At 48.8% G+C, this 16219-nt stretch overlaps 1 protein-coding gene across 15 annotated transcripts in view; it reads left to right on the top strand.

Annotated features, from left to right (window-relative positions):
- DTNB (dystrobrevin beta) overlaps positions 1–16219 on the top strand; it is a 224799-nt gene that overhangs the window by 190258 nt on the left and 18322 nt on the right. For 11 of the 15 annotated variants that reach the window (XM_080390253.1, XM_080390254.1, XM_080390255.1 and 8 more), the window contains 3 exons: positions 5234–5393; positions 11811–11900; positions 15023–15076. In XM_080390253.1, coding sequence (XP_080246379.1) covers positions 5234–5393; positions 11811–11900; positions 15023–15076 — 304 coding nt within the window. The other 4 variants (XM_080390251.1, XR_013928598.1, XR_013928599.1 and 1 more) reach the window with 4 other exon arrangements.

Raw genomic sequence — 16219 nt, 5'->3', positions numbered from 1 at the left:
AACAGCCCCAGTGCAGGCTCACTTCATCAGCTTCACAAACCACAGAAGTAGTGTCAACTCCAGTATTTATGGGACCTTGCATCATTCCTCCTGTCACTCCCTTTGCCTTCCAGCTGTTGGAGAAGGAAGGCTGCAAGAGAGATTTATTGACACACCCCCCCGCAGTGATGCCTTGGGAGCCATCCCTTGAGCGTAGCTGTTAGCGGTCACATGCTGCCTCCGGGCTGTCCCGGTTCACTTCCCACATCTGCAGAGGCACAGCTACACCCGCCGTGTCCTCCCACAGCTTCCTTTGCCCCGGGCCAAGCCCCGGCACCATGCTGTAGCACCCATGGCTTGCGCGGTAGCTGCCTTCGCTGGCAGAGGCTCTGTGCTGCTCCCTCCGCATCTGCCCCAGGTGTCTTTTCTTGCTTTCTCAGTAGATAAAGTGCTTTCTAGGACAAGACTGGTTTCACACTGTGCAGTGTGAGCCCAGCTGTTGGTGAGGCTTATTATCACCATCAGTGCCCTTGGCTTTAACTCGCGTCCTCAGGCATCCTTCAGATCAGCCTTGGAGTTCCTCACGGCTGCAGATGCCATCAGGGTCCCACAGGCAGCACACTGCCTGAGCGCCATGGGCTGAGGGGACAAATAATGTTAACAGTTAGGAAACGCCAGCTCATACGTTCTTATTTCTGCTTTCTGTATGTATATGCATCACAGCTAGAGGTCATATACCTTTTTTCCACATGCATCATTTTTCCACAGGGCTCATCATTTGGTGCAGAGGCAAAATACACAAGCATGCTAAGACTACATGTGCTATATAAAGTACAAGAAGATAAATCAGTATGTAAAACAGATTTATTTTACTTCACCTTATTTTATCTGATTTTATTTTATTTTACTTTATCTTATTTTATTTTATCTGGGATTAGAGAAAAACAGATTATTACCAGGTGCTAGAAAACTACATGCAGCCCTAGCCCTGAAAAGCACCCATTCCCTCTCCTGCAGGTATTTGTTTATGTGTATGCTTGCACTGGGAGTACATCATGCCACTGGAGACAACAGTAGTTTTTGCTTCTGCATTACCTGCAGAGTGTGTTCAGAAACTGTTACCCAAAGTATGTCAGTAGTGAACACGCCACACACACCCTGAGTTTGTTGCTGAGGTGGAACTGACTTTTTTTTACTTGTAATTTGGTGAATGCATCATTACAAATTTGCTTTGGACTCGGTCTTTCTTCCTTCCCTTCCCAAAGCTTCTGTCTATTGCATCCGAGGTGTCAGCACTACTTCTCTGGTTTACGTTCAGCAGTGATAGCTGCTACTTTTCCCAGTGCCTTTGATGTCTGGTCCCCGTGTGGGCCTGGGAAAGCTCCATCGATGCACCATCTGTGTCAGGCTCTGCCATGAGCAGGAAGGGGTCGTTATCCCCAGAGATAGTCAGTTTTCATTCAGCCCAGCCCAGAGAGGCTTGCACAGGTCTCCTGTCCCCTCCTAGACCTGTTCAGGTGTCATCTCCACTCATAAAAAATGAAAAAGATCTGGTGGGGACTGTGGCCTTGCTGAGATTTCCCAGGAGATCATCCATAAGGAGTTTGGATAATTACTTTCCTCTTAGAGGTGTAAACTTGGAGGGCTTTACAACAGCCCCTGCAAGCCTGCACACACAGTGCTCCTGCAGGTGTAGCTCAGACCGCAGCACTTCTACCTGGCTTTTGTAAGATGCTGCACTAGAAGGTTTAGTGCAGAAGGTTTAGTCCTTCTTGTGCTTTGACAAGTGTCAGTGCTGGCCAGGAGTTGCTTTTTCACTCATCTTCTTGGTCAGGACTGAGGGATGCTTCTGGACTAGTGGGGTCCCAGTGCAGCAGCCAGAGCACCGGCTGCCTGAGAACTATAGCCCTGCAGGCCTGAGCTGCAGCCACGTTCCCAGCAGTCCGGGACAGCGCATGTTTCTGGTAAAGGCGATTTTTAAGTCTTCACTGAACTGAAACTTTCAGATCCTCCTTCAGCTACTGAGTGCTGTGGGGTGCAAGCACGCGTGAGGACAGGGGCAGCAGGGAGGTGCAGCTCTGCCCTGTAACTGCTCCCTGTTGAGGTACATCATCTATGTGTGACCTCACAAGCTTTTCTCAAAATCACTATGGTTTCCAGGAACCGTGTCATCACACAGATGAGGGACATTCCCAGCCCCTCTGCTTGGGTGGCTGCAGTATGCAAATCGGCGTGGCCCATCTGCATGCCCAGCAGTTAAAAAAACATAAAATTCAAGTGCTTGGGCACTTACTCTAAGAATATAAATGTAGACAGAGCGTCTCAAAGATGAATGACAATGAAAAAAAGATGCCCCCCCAAGGGCTGAAGTCTCCTTGCGCATGGAGGGTGCCCGAGTGCTGCTTTCCTGGCTGTTACTGCCAGCCCATCAGCCCAGGCGTTTCAGGGGCTCAGGGGCTCCCCTTGGTCCAAGGAGCAAGCACATCTGCGAAAATCACCATGGGCCAGATGTGGAGATGGGTGGGATGGGTCAAGTTTGCCACGCAGGGTAAAAATCCGTCCCCTCACAGTTTAGGCAGATGTGTTTTGGGGAGAGGAAACCAGTGGTGAAGGCTCACTCCGTTAATTGAACTCTTTGCTCTTCCAAATAAAATCTCTAGGTGGCTTTGCATTCACATCTCACACCTGTCACCATCAGCAGGTCTCAGGTAGTTAACGGGAACGTGTGCCGAAGTCCCACAGCGCCCGGTGCAACCAGGGGAACAAGCTTCAAAACACAAAATATTCACACAGCCTCCTCTGGCTCCTTCCTGGGGAAAGGGCAGCTCCGGCTCATCGGCCTCCGCCTCCGATGCGGGTGTCAGTGCTGGGTTTCCTCCTGGTCTTCAGCCTTAATTCATGCATGGGCTGTTTTTTCCTCATCTGAGCAGCTGCCAAGGCTGACGCTCGGTCCAGGAGGAGAGGGAATGAGCTGGTGGGAATGAGCTGGTTCTTCCACACCAAAGCTGCGGGATGGGGGGACGCTGCCTCTTGCACCGTGCCACGTTGCACGTGCTAGACTGGCAGCACCAGGCTGTGGGCAGGCATCTTTTGCCACAAATTTATGCAAATTCAGACACTCCTGCCTGTTTCTGTGCATTTTTCAGGTCATTTTTTAAGGTTTTATTTGAGGTTTCAGTGCAGAGAAGTGAAGTTTCTGGTGTGGCATCTGCATTTTCTAATGGTTTTACCTTCAAAAGATGTCATTTCCCTCCTGCAGCCCTCTCCCCTGCAGACACCCATGTCACAAGAACATTTTACTCACTTATTTTAATTAATACGGTTTCAAAGACAATTTTACACATGACTGGGTTTTCATGTTAATAAGAATGTCAACTTTGAGCTAGCAGAGAGACAGGGATTAGCCGGAGCTGCAGCCATCCCCGCATGGTCCTGAGCAGCATCATGTCCCTGGGTGCTCCCATGGGAAGCAGGACCTTGTGGCAGAGCGGTACCCAATGTGAGCACGGGTAAAAAATGTGCCAGCGGTGGATGCTGTGCCCTGCGGCAGGGCTAGTGCCGGCTGTGGGGTGCTGGCAGTGTCACCGCTGCGCTGGGTGCTAGCAGTGTCACCACGCTGCATCGCCGCTGCGCTGGCCGGGTTGCCCCGGTAACTGATGCACGTCAAAGGGAGCAAACGATGAACAGGCTTAAAAAACAGGCGACAAACTAAAGGGCACAAACATACCAGGTATTTGCTCAGATGCGTTGTACGGTTTAATGCCCTTAGTGTGTAATTATTTATGAATAGCTTTCCTTTAATCAACTGCAGCATAGGGACTGTGCTTAAATATAAATACAGTCACAGATCATAAACCCTTGCCAGCAAAGCCAGACAAAACTGATCACTAATAACTTTGCAGTTGAGCAGGAGGGTTCAGAGGTTGTTGACAGACATGAGTGGCTGCAGAGAACAACCAGCTTATTAGCAATAAAGTAGTACTGCGCACATTCAAAGCACTCATAAATAATGGCAGTTGCTCCAGGGAAGGGTGATGCTTTTGCCTCCCTGGCAGTAAGGATGGATGCTGGGGGAGCGAGTGGCTCCTGTGAACAGCCAAAGGAGGGAGATGGGGAACTGGGATCTCTGCAAAGGTTCTTAAATACCAAGCAAGGTTCATCCCTTGGAGAATGGCCTCCTTGCTCGTTCTCCTGCTGGCACTGCACGCCAAGTGCTTGAGTGAGGTTGCTTTTTTGAAAACACAGAGCCAATAAGTGCATGTCAGTAGTCGCCCGTATTTATCTCCCCCTCATACGGTCGTCAGTCCCTTTCCTTCCCCTGCACATCACTCCAGTGCCAAACCCCAGGCTGTGCTCCGGAGGTTTTGCTGGGGCAGCATCTTCTTTGGAGCCAGGGGGAGATTTGCCCGAGTGAGTACGACAACAGTTTTCTCCAAACCTTGAAACCACAGGGAAAAAATTATTCGCAATTTGTTTGTGATTTACTATGAAATTCAGCAGACTTTGGGTACACAGGCAGTGCCTGAAAGACCCTTGGGACCATCGCTCGCGGTCCGTGGGGAGGCGTAGGGGAGCACCAGGAGCCTTATCGAGGAAGGCACCAGCACCCACGATGCACAACTGCTCACGAGGTTCTTGGAGCAGCATGGCAGAGATGGGGCAGGTTTGGCTGGAAGAAAATGTGAATTAAAAATCTAAAAATCACTATTTTAGTAATAAATAAAAACACGTAAAGTATCTGTTTTCTATACAAAATACAGAAAAATAAATTTTAAAAGAGGATGGATCTTCAGCAGAGCCTCAGTGGCACCGTGGAGCTCTGGGGGTTTCCTCACCACTGCCTGTGGGAAGGGTGAGTGGAGCCAAGTGGTGACGGGCCCTTCTGGAGCGCATGGCCAGGCAGGTCACTCCTTGCCTTCCTGATGTTTTTTTTCCAACTTGATGTTTGACCGGTGACACAGTAAGCATATGGTGCAGTGGCCGCAGGTCGGAGCCCACCCCAGCGGCAGCGCAGCTGTGAATACCACCCGCAGCCCAGCCTCAGGTGCTGCAGCCTGACATGTGCCACCACCGCAGGGTCCTCCCACAACATTTACCGATCATGCATCACGTTACTCAAGTTGAGAGTGTTTTGGTGAAGCGTCTTTCTTTATGCATTTCTTTCTTTTTTTTCTTTTTTCCAGAATTATTTTTAGACTTTGACCCAAAAAAAAAGTTTAAAATTTGGAAACTGTGTCTCGTGTCTCCCGTGCAGGCGCAAGCAGCGGGCTCGGCACACTCCTCACCCACCCACGGAGCCAGCCGCCCCATGCCCATGCCCGTCAGATCCACCTCCGCCGGCTCTACCCCAACGCATGTCCCACAGGACTCGCTTGCAGGTGTCGGGGGAGATGTGCAGGAAGCTTTCACACAAGGTGAATATCACACAGAGCTGAACCAACTCTGATGTTAATCCTGCCATCATCATGTTAAAGAGGGGAGATATAGGTTAGATGTGAAGAAGAAATTCTTCCCTGTGAGGGCGGCGAGGCGCTGGCCCAGGCTGCCCAGAGCAGCTGTGGGTGCCCCATCCCTGGCAGGGCTCAAGGCCAGGCTGGACGGGGCTGGGGGCAGCCTGGGCTGGGGGGAGGGGTCCCTGCCCGTGGCAGGGGGGTGGGAACTGGGTGGTCTTTAAGGTCCTTTCCCACCCAATCCATTCTGTGATTCGATGATTCTATGTACAACAGAAGTGTAACTTGCCAATATTGAGACAATAATTACGAACCCCATTTCTGTGCTCTCAGCCAGTTTGGGGGCACATTTTTAATCTTTACAGCTTAATGGAATTATTTCTGTGATGATGATCTTCCCTCCGGGTAAGGGATCTTCCCACCCAGAAAGGTAGGCCCGCAAGTAAGTTAACAGTTAGACATTAAAAACTGGTCATATTTATGAATCTGGTGGTTAAACTGTGCCATGATTCACAAGAGGAAAAAAAGCAGTTTAATGACCAGGAGTAGGAAAACAAGCAGCCTTCTTACCCAGAGTATTTAGCTAACAGTTACTCACCTCTCTGCTGGTTATGAGGCAGAAAGGAAGATGGCGTTTTACAGCACAACTCAGTGAAGGCTGTTTCTAATGGAGCAGTTGGCAGGTGTGCGCATCTGCAGAACGGCTCACTTGCTCTGCTAGAGACACAGATATGCAGCAGCCCCGTGGGGAGAGGAAGAAAAAAGTGCTAAACAGGAGAGGAGAGGAGAGGAGAGGAGAGGAGAGGAGAGGAGAGGAGAGGAGAGGAGAGGAGAGGAGAGGAGAGGAGAGGAGAGGAGAGGAGAGGAGAGGAGAGGAGAGGAGAGGAGAGGAGAGGAGAGGAGAGGAGAGGAGAGAGGAGAGACTGTAACAAAGAAGCAGAAGGATCCACAGGACAATTAACATTTTCTTGCTCCAATGGTTGGAGTTCCTTCGTGTGCAACTTTTCTACATGTTACTCCTCTCCATGTTTGAAAAGAATATCACTTTCTGGCCTAAACCCATTGCTGCCGACTGCTCTGTAAGTAGACATAAGAAGTGCTGGATTATCAGGTAGTTTCTGTGTCCACCATGTCCATTTCTTCGGTCAAATTGGTATGGTTGGATCAGATGGGTAAGCTGTCCATTTGTGAATAATACAGCTTATCGTGCTTTGAAGAAAATCAGGGCAGCAGTTGACATATGTATTTTTATTCCCCAACTTCTGTAGGTAGTGTGAGTTTATACTTAGATGCTGTCACTCTTTTTTTTTTAAAAAAAAAAAAAAAAAAAACCAAAGTTTTACAGTCACAAGTTTCAAAAAAGTCAGGCTTTTCCATGTCAAAGGCATTGTTGGCTCAAGAAGGGCTCCCAAATTTGAAGACTACCAAATGAAATGGAAACTTATTCATCTCAGTGCAGACCACTGCCTCTTCCTCAAACCCTGAAGAGACTTGATCCTGGCAGTGTTGGAAGGCGGCAAGCAAAGACATGATTGTCTGTCTGTTGTCAAGAAACTTGGCAAATATTTTTTTGACCTTCAAGGACCATCTCACTGCAAAGGAGGGGGAAGTTAATTATTCTTCAGTCCTAGCTACTTCAGCTCTGCTCGTGGTAGAGAGAGCCATTCCCAGTAGGAACGGGTGCCCATGCTCCGTATTTCTCAGGAGTGGTGTCACTGGGTTTTATGTGCTGTTTTCTTCTCTTTTGCCCATATTGGTCCAGAACTCTTCGTCTTTAGTACTCCAGAAGCATCCCAGGATGTAGAGCTGTGAGAAAAACACCAGCAGGACCTGGTCTCCCTGGGTATTTCTGACAGACACGGAGGTTGTTTCTGAACATGATCCACGTTTCTGGAGATGGACATCCACTCCTACTTTATATTCTTCTTATTGACAATAAAAGAAAGAAGGACACAAAATCCACCTCTCCCTAATGCACTGGCAAGGACTTCACCTGTTTGCAGGCAGAGGCAACCAGCAAGCAGCATCTCTTCATATGGACCTCTTGGTACTCCATGGGAAATCCCAGGGGGTATCAGACATCCCAGAGCCTGTAGTGCCTGGATGCTGCAGCCTCTGCTGTGCATTGGTCCTTTGCAGTAAACAAGAGCCCTCGCCTTGCCAGAGAGGCCAGGTTGTTTATGTCTTTAGAAGATGACAAGTTGTATCACAGACAGTCACAAAACTGGAGGTGGTGTTTTCTCATTCTGGGTAGGGAAGATTGTGAATATTAGTGTTAAATACCTTTGTCAGATGGATGGTCTCCTCTTCAGAACAAAACATGAAAATAAACTTCCCAGAGCTGATGGTGTATCTCAAAACCAAACAGATTTTAAATAACAATTTGCATTTATCAACCACTCATTGGATGTATCCTTCCAGGAGAATATTCTTCCTTGCCTAAATGAGCTGCTGCTGGAAGAAGGTGAGGAGGGAGACTACAAAATGGTAGCAGAGAACCAGGAAGCATCAGCAAATACTTGTAATCGGTATTTGATGCCTGGAGTACTACAGCAAGGACTGTGAGCCCTTAGCCCCCGGCATACTTGACAGAGGGAAAGGCTGTTACTTGTTCTCCAGAACTTCAGCTGGTGAATGGATCAGGTGATGGCGGACACCCAGTCTGAAAACACCGACTATCTACAACTCATCTGTGGGAAGGATATGTCTTTTCCTGATCCCATCGGTAGGAACAAGCTCCTCATCTCTCTAAACACTTCCAGAAACGACAGCAGAAGCAGGCATTTCCAGGGAGGCAAGATGCCAAATACCAGAGGCGCAACACTCCATCTGTTGCTGTGGGTGGTCCAGTCGCCTCCTCTTCATCTCTACAACAAGTTTGATGGTACAGCCGAGAGCTCTCAACTGATTTCTTTGGCAGCTGCTTCTCCTTCCCCCCTTTGCAGGCTGGCTTTCTTTTTCCAGGCTGCATAAAGTGGAACAGCAGTGCAATGAGTCCTACCAGTTACTGGGAAAATCTGCTCTATCTGCCTTATCGTTTTCCCCTTTCCTTTTTTAATTAGGAAGGCACAAAGAGATGAAATGATCTCTTTTCTGCTGCTAGGAGTAATGAACACATGATTATAGTAGTACATTAACTGTCCTACTTGATCTTTTTTTCATTTTACAGTATTGCTTCGGCATCCAAATTTGCTCCCTATCCATCTGGTTTTTTCTTCAGAGATACAGGCAAAAGCCATGACAAAGCAAACTTCTCTGCACAGTTTACAATCACCAGAGCTGTCTTCCTCAAACTCCTGGCTCTAGTAGAAGTTGATGTAATTAATCAAGGGCTCATTCATGCCTTTCACCTGAATGACTGGCTCATAAGGGGATAGTCTTCGTTGGGACCTGTTGGTATTGCCCAAAGTGAAAACTTGGGGGGTTTCCTAGGTTTTTAACAGCTGACAGCATCCCAAATATATGTTGCAATGAACCAGGTGTTGTATAACATGGTTCAGGGCTGGGCTGAGGACCCGTGCAGCGCCCACATCACAACAGCTTGGTGTCAGTGGTGGTGGCAACTCCCCAGAAGCAAAAAATATACAGGCAATACCTGGGGTACACTTATTTTAGGGTGTTTTTTTAAAACAAAAACATTTAGATTATTTTTGCTAATTTTTGCCTATCACCAAATTCTTATAAAAGGTCATGGTGGGAGAGAGGAAGAAAAGGGACTGAAGGTCTCGGTGCTGCTCCACCTCATGCTGCTGTGACCTAGCAGCGGGCAGAGATGCCAATGTCTTGTCTTTCCTCCCAGGGCACAAGTTCTCCACAAGCTTCCCCATCAATGTGGGGAGGTCTAGAGAAGGAAACCTTTGAAGAATCAAATCCCAGTGATCTTGATCATATAGTCTTAAGCTTAGATAGGTTTCCTCCATAGGTGATCACTTGACCTTCCACTTGGCCAGCGGGAAAACGCAATAATGCTGTATTAGAATAAAATGCTTCGATGGTGTTCCAGTTGAAATATCCAGATACAGAGGCCACCATCTAATTAGAAAACTAATGCTGCTGTTTATCATCTTGGAGGAGAAGAAAACAGTCCCTCAGGATTTGTCAGATGCCAGCAGAAAGGTGGATCTCTCCTTGTATAACTTGTGCTTATCCTCTCGTGATAACCACAGAGGTGGCTTATTCAACTACTAGAAAAGCTCTTGCAAGAAAAAAATGGTAAACAAACTCCATAACAAGTTTCCTGGCATGATCCTTCCGGAAAGGCAATCTGCACAATTAGTGCTATTTCATATTAATCATGCAAAATCAGGCAAATTCAAGGCAAGTGGAGAACACAGGAAACAGGATAAAATTTCTCTGTTTTCACATAATAAAATAATTGAATGCTACCAGGCAGGAGGGCTTCGGGTGGCTTCTGCACGTACATGTCCAGACGAGCTCATTAACATTATTCATCTGTTTCACAGGGGAGACAGGCTGGAATTTTACAACCTTTTACTCCCAAGAGTAGTGCCAGGGAGTGCGGTGGCCATGCTTTGCTGGCACATGCAGTGACAGGACTCGGGACATCTAGAGACCTGGGTAAAGTGGCCTCCACTGTGTAAGAGATGCAGAGGAATCCCCCAAGCCACAGGTCCCAGACCTGTTGGCCAAAATCTGCATTTTTTTCCTGGGAATTGCACACTGTTTGTACATGCACAGAGACACCCAGTGCCTTATGGCTGCCATGGGCATGATGCTGGTTGGTTGGCAACTTAACCTGGAGGAAGAAGATGATGATGGAAAGCACATCAGCTGGGTGGCATGCTCTGGCAGTGCTGGAACAGCACTAAAATCCATAGGCAGAATGTAGGAGCAGGCGCTCTGATGGCACCCCAGCCAAGGACAGAGTAAAAGCCAGCACAGCATTTGGGACATTAAAGCAGCATGTCTGGAATGAGACACCCAACTTTAAACAAAAGTAAATGTGTAACATACAGTTGTCGTTACCACAGTTCAGTACAGCTGCAGAATGTCACATCAAATGTCTCCGGTGATTCCACACGTGTTGTCTTCATGCCCTCACTGGAGTAAATGGCAGGACAGGATCCCAAATGCCAAGATCTTAGAGCACTGTCAGACATTCAGCATCAAAGTGGTACTCCCGGAGGCTGTGCCGGTGCGGACATCTGGTGCCTGTGTGGGCTAACAGGCTGCTAAAGCCATTTTCTGTGGGCAGTTAAAGCACAGGAGCGGCCAAGGTGGGGCCAATGAACCGCTGCAGGGACCTGCTTCCAGCAAAGCTTCAGCTCAGGGCCATCAGCTCCGCAACGTGAGAAACTGCAGCCACGGACCACCTACCGGGGCAGAAAACACGACCCCACACCATCAAAGCCTCCAAATAAAACGAAAACAGTGCCGGGCAAAAAGGTGCCAGAGGAAAGGGGGCTCAGCAGGGATGAGGAGTCATATCCTCAAGCATCTGTGGGCACTGGTTGGGGGCTGCAAAGCTGAGGCTGCGATCAGCAGGATGCTCTGCTGCAAGAAAATGCTGGCTCTGCCAGAGGGCCCAGCACGGGGAACTGGAATAGATGGCGCAGAAGATCATTATCTTCCCAGTGTCAGCAAGAGGCAATAGGCATCATCCTAGGCAGCTTCTGCTGGCTTTGCTCATCTCTTTCAGGAGCAACAGCCAGTTTGATGGTTCCTCTGCAGTCCGTATCACCTTGCTGTTCCCAGTCATTCTTGCAGAGCCATGGCAGATGTTCAGGTTTCTGGTGGGGTGACCAGGTCCCTCAAGCAGAGGCTGGCACAAGATGGGTGTCCAGACTGGGACTAGGCAGGTCAGTGTCATAGTGGGGGACAGCAGAGTGCCGTTCCCCCTGGCTGTGTGGCACAGAGAGGAAGAGGATTGCTTCCTCCAGCGATGCAAGAGGAGAGCTCTGCAGAGGCCGAGAATTCAGTTATCTGTTATTCTGCTCAAACCTCAGTGATATTGATTGCAACAGAGAAGCTGGTGGTGATAACAGCTTTGCACAAACAAAGAGCGTGGATGAGCTGCGCCACGGCCAGCACGCAGCAGCTCCTGTTGTGGGGAGAGAAGCATCTGCCCTTGAGCTGCCGTGCAAGTGCTGTCCTTGGCAAGGAGAAGAGCGGTGTGATAGCTAATTAGCCAAACAGGCGATCAGGCAGCCAAGCAGAACTGGGCTGTTTCAGAGCAAATTGCCCCCCCTCTCACTCAGCCGAGTTGCTTGGATGGGGCCCTGCCGTGTGCTGCAGCATCTGAGCTCTCTCCCGGGGAGGGCACCCGGTGGGGACCGGTGACGGATGCATGGCTGAGGAGGTGAGCAGTGGCAGCATGGCAGGTGTTAATTCCCACTGTTTGTGTGTCTGCTTTGCTCCCAGGTACAAGGAGGAACCTCCGCAATGACCTGCTAGTCGCAGCTGATTCCATCACCAACACCATGTCATCGCTGGTGAAGGAGCTGCATTCGGGTAAGAGTTAACTGAGCAGCACGTGCGTACAGCAGAAAAAGGAGAGCTTGAAGCCACAAGATGGAGATTTGTCTTTAGATTTGCTTTTTATAAAAACCATTTGAAAAGTGTAATGTGAGATTATGTGCTCGTTTCTTCAGTGATATAATGAAAAATATTTTTTAATAGCTGACATCACTGAGAACTCCAAATACCTTCTGAACAGGCTTTCCATTGATTTTATCGCTGATAGTTAAGGCAATACTCTGCGGGTACCATCCAGCCTGGTGGCACCATTGGGTGATTCACAGAGCGGACTCACATCTAGCTCCCGCGCTCCTGCTTATATTGGTCCGTGCATGTATCACAGCACCGAGCGGCTTTTCCAGAGTACCCTGCAGGCATGTCCTGGACCACATAGCAGGCAGGAAAAGTGCCGCTTCTCAGTCCCGCTTCTGGAAGTCAGAGCTCCTTACCAACACGAGCTGGCGAGTCAGAAGCTGGGGCAGATTTTTTGAGCGAGTCTCCCCAGACTGTCGCTCGGTGGCGGCAATACTCGAGCAGCAGGTGGGACTCCTCTGCAGTGAATCCCTGTTAGACACCGTAACCAGAAATATATAGTAAATGCATGTGAGGCCAATTTCAACAAAGTATTAAACAGTGATGTGGAAAAAAGATAATTGTTCCCTTCATGCCCTTTTACTGTGCCAGTGGAGGTAAATGCCCTGATGGGCCTGGAGCAGCTTCTGCTGTAGCCCAAGGCTGCATCCTGTGGCTCTCGAGCCTTGTCAGCTATGATCATTTAGTATTTCAGCAGCTTGTTTGTGGGCTGCCTTCTCTTTTTAAGAAAGAAGTAAAGCATTCTGTATTCAGACTGAAGCTCACAGCTTCTATTTTGCCAGCCCCTCGCTGTATCCAGTAGTTGCATTGCATAATCCCCCCCATAAACTTACCAAATTCTGCATTAAAGCCGGTTAGGCTTTTTGTTCCCACTGTCCTTAATGGAGAAGTCATAGTTATAAACCAGGTTGATATTTTACTGCTAAGCAGTAAATCCACCCCATCTAAACCCTGTCTCTTGGCTGCTTACACAGCTGTGAGTTAATAAAGTCTTTCATGAATGACAGCAGCATTGCTGGTGCCATTGCAGTGAAGGGCCGTGTGTTTCTTCAATAAATCACCATGCTGGAGACGAACAGCTCTCTTCCCTCTGGGCTGAAACCCGGTGAACAAGCCCTCTGCCCAAAACAGATGTCTGCAGTACTTTATTTTTTGCTTTTAATAGAAGAGCACTTTTGCAGCAGTATGGCTGAGTCCGGGCTGGCTGGTGGCAGAGCTGAAGTGTCAGCTGGACCTGCGACTCTCCTGCTGTCCTCCGAAATCCCAGAGACTTTGGCAAATGCAAACAGCCTGGGTTTGTGCTATCAACAGCCCTTTCAGGCTTGTCAGGGATCGTGCAAAGCAGTTATGGTTCACAGGGGAGTGAAAATGGAATTAATTACAGTCTCCTACTTGAGGTTATGCAGATACTAAAGAAGGCTCCCTTGAAAGTATCTGAAACCATTCCATTTGTGTAAATTAGGAAAAGCATGAGTTATCCTCAGCTGATGAGAGTCAGTGGGATTTAACATATATTGTCCCAGAGGTAAGCTGTGAGAATAGACACCTCCTCCAGCCCCAGGCTCACCCGATATAGCTGCAGGCATTGTGTTCAGCTTCAGTTTTGTGAGACACTGGTGCGTGCACCACCCACGCCTCTGTTTGTCTCTCCATACCTTTGCACAAGCTCAGAAAACAGATTCCTTTGGAAAGGAAACACTGCGCCGGGTTACCCTTGCTAGATGGGCTCCCAGAGATGCTCTGACTGTCGTCATCCCCATCCCCCCTCTCCTGCGCCGATAGTCCAGTGCTCCTGGTCCTGCTGAGGGAGCACCAATGGCATTTTTACTCCCGACTGAGCTTAAAAAGACACACAGTGCTGCTCTCCAGGCACCGGCCGTGCTGCTGTGGGAGGTGGCACAGCCCCTGCCCTGCAAAGCTGCTGAACAGCGAGCAGGCTCAGGACGCAAAGCAGCTGCTGAGCTCCAGGTCGCTTCTCTTGTTATTGAAAATGCATTTGGTTTTGTCAGTGATCTCTTTGGCATTACGGGCTCATCGGTAGCCATCGCTGAGTAGGCAGAGGCTGTGTGCCTCCCAGATGTCTCACCGGTCCTGCTGTCAAAGCAACAAAGCAAATGTTTATAAGATCCCCTTTGATCAGATCGATTCAAAACGCTTCAGTTCGTCAACTTGTGCCTTTCATTGCACGGTTTTCTCCCTCTCTCTGCTCTCAGCAGCATGTGAAGTAGGCAGAAGTGGTACCACCACTCATGATAACCATTACCTGTTTACACAGGTCTCATTGAAATGTTGCACAGAGAGATATGAGCCATCATCTTCAGAAGAATGTGACCTTCTGCTCCCACTCTCTGCTACATAAATACGAGCCTGGCCATAAACTCTCTTCAGCTTAACCAGAGTTAAATACAATGAACAGCCAGTGCTCAGACATAAAATGAGCGCCTGTCCCGGGGGGCACAGCCTGTCACCAGTTACGTGGCTTTGCCTCAACATGAGCATCAGCTCACTGAACACCTTGCGTGGGCAGAACCTGCAGCACCAGGAGGGACCCTCCAAGGTTTTCACCTCACCATAAACCAGTTTCATTTTACTTCTGAAAGTCTAAAAAGCCTGAAAGTCCTGACTGCCTTCCCACTCTATGCATTGTGCAGGGCTTTGTTGCTTGCAGTGAACGAGGGACTTTGGTCCAAATACAGCCTGGGCCAGATAGTAGTCCACTCTTGGACAATGTAGGCACCGCTTCCAGCTAGCGCTCTACAACCTCTAGTCATCTTACCACAATGAAGTGGGGACTCTTTGGCCACCAGCAGTGAACAGGCCTTTTGCCATTGGAAGGATGGTGATGCTTCCACCCAGGTTCTCCTTGGGAGCCTGAACACTTGCCCTCCTTCCCCTCCAGTGTCAGCAGTGCCTGAAAAGCCAGTTCTTCCTTGCCACGGAGAAGTGTTCCCCAAGCATCTATTCTCTCACCTCCTTGTCTCATGTCTGCTTTTCTTTTTTGTTTTTTTTTTCTTTTTTTGAAGCAGAGGAAGAAGATGAAGAAGAAACAGAAAAAATGCAGAATGGAAAGGACCGAGGTAAGGGCACAAACTATAGCCACAAACTATATCTGTAAAGTATTTTCTGACTTGCTTCTCTGCAGGAGCTCAGGGTGCCATCTCCATTTGGAGCGGGAGAAGGCTCTGAGTGCGGGCAGCTCTGGGTGGAAGCAGCCCCACGTTGCTGGTGCTGCTGTTACGCCACCTGCAGACACGGCGCAGGTTTATCTGCTGCTCTGGCCATCACCATGCTGCTGGGTCATTCTTTCCAACATCTGCCATGGCTTGAGATGACACCATGGCCAGGGTTTCTTCAGGGTGTGTATTCAGCTTTCAAGAATGTTTTGCTTTCAGCAAAGGTCATGCACAGAAATGTGTAAGAAGAGGAGGAGTTGCTCTGAGTGCTGCAAGAAGCTCAGTTCAGAAGAATATATTCAAAAAAACCAAAGTGTGGGCTGGTTACTAATGAAGTCCCTGAGCGATGGGACTGTCATCTGCTGAACCACTGCCTCCTGTGACCTTGGCTGGACAAATGTTCAGAATTACTCTGCTGATGGTAATCCCGTGTAGGCAGTGCCACGGACTGAACGCGGTTTCACAGGAGGTCTCTTTCATCTCCGCTATCCCTGGATTGCAGGTTTAGATGCTCATCCTCCCCAGACCACATCGTTCTTCAGTTCAAATGAATCCATCACACATACTAGCAGAGTTATTCCCAGGGCTGGAAGTGATCATCGCAGGCATGGAGCGCAGCCCCGAGACTGGCAAACAACCGTGCAGCATATGGTTGAGTTGGAGGGGTCTGCAGGAGGTCTGTTCCTCATGCCACAGTCCACAAGCGAACACAAAAGCACCTCCCAGACCCCCCCTTGGGAAGAGACCTTGCTATGGGGTCTCTTGACTTTTGTTTTCTGTGTTTTAAACAAAAGCACAAGAAACAGGCTTGGACAGGTTTGAATCAGCCCGAGCATTTGTCTCGCTTGAGACAAACCTAATTTCAGCATCAACAAACCAGAACTTTTTATCCTTTTTTTGTTGTACGCACGTTTTCCTTCTGGCTAAGCTGAAGTGGTGGGGCTTATGTTTCTCACCAACAGAGCTTGTTTTCCTATCCAGCAAGTTCTGCAAAGCATTCAGGTGTTTGGAAATGCTCTGCTTCCTGACAGTTTGTCCATCAGGATT

Source organism: Falco punctatus (assembly GCF_963210335.1).
Source record: "Falco punctatus genome assembly, chromosome: 5".
NCBI lineage: Eukaryota > Metazoa > Chordata > Aves > Falconiformes > Falconidae > Falco > Falco punctatus.
The sequence above is the reverse complement of the archived record's forward strand: the minus strand, read 5'-3'. Positions and strand labels throughout refer to the sequence as shown.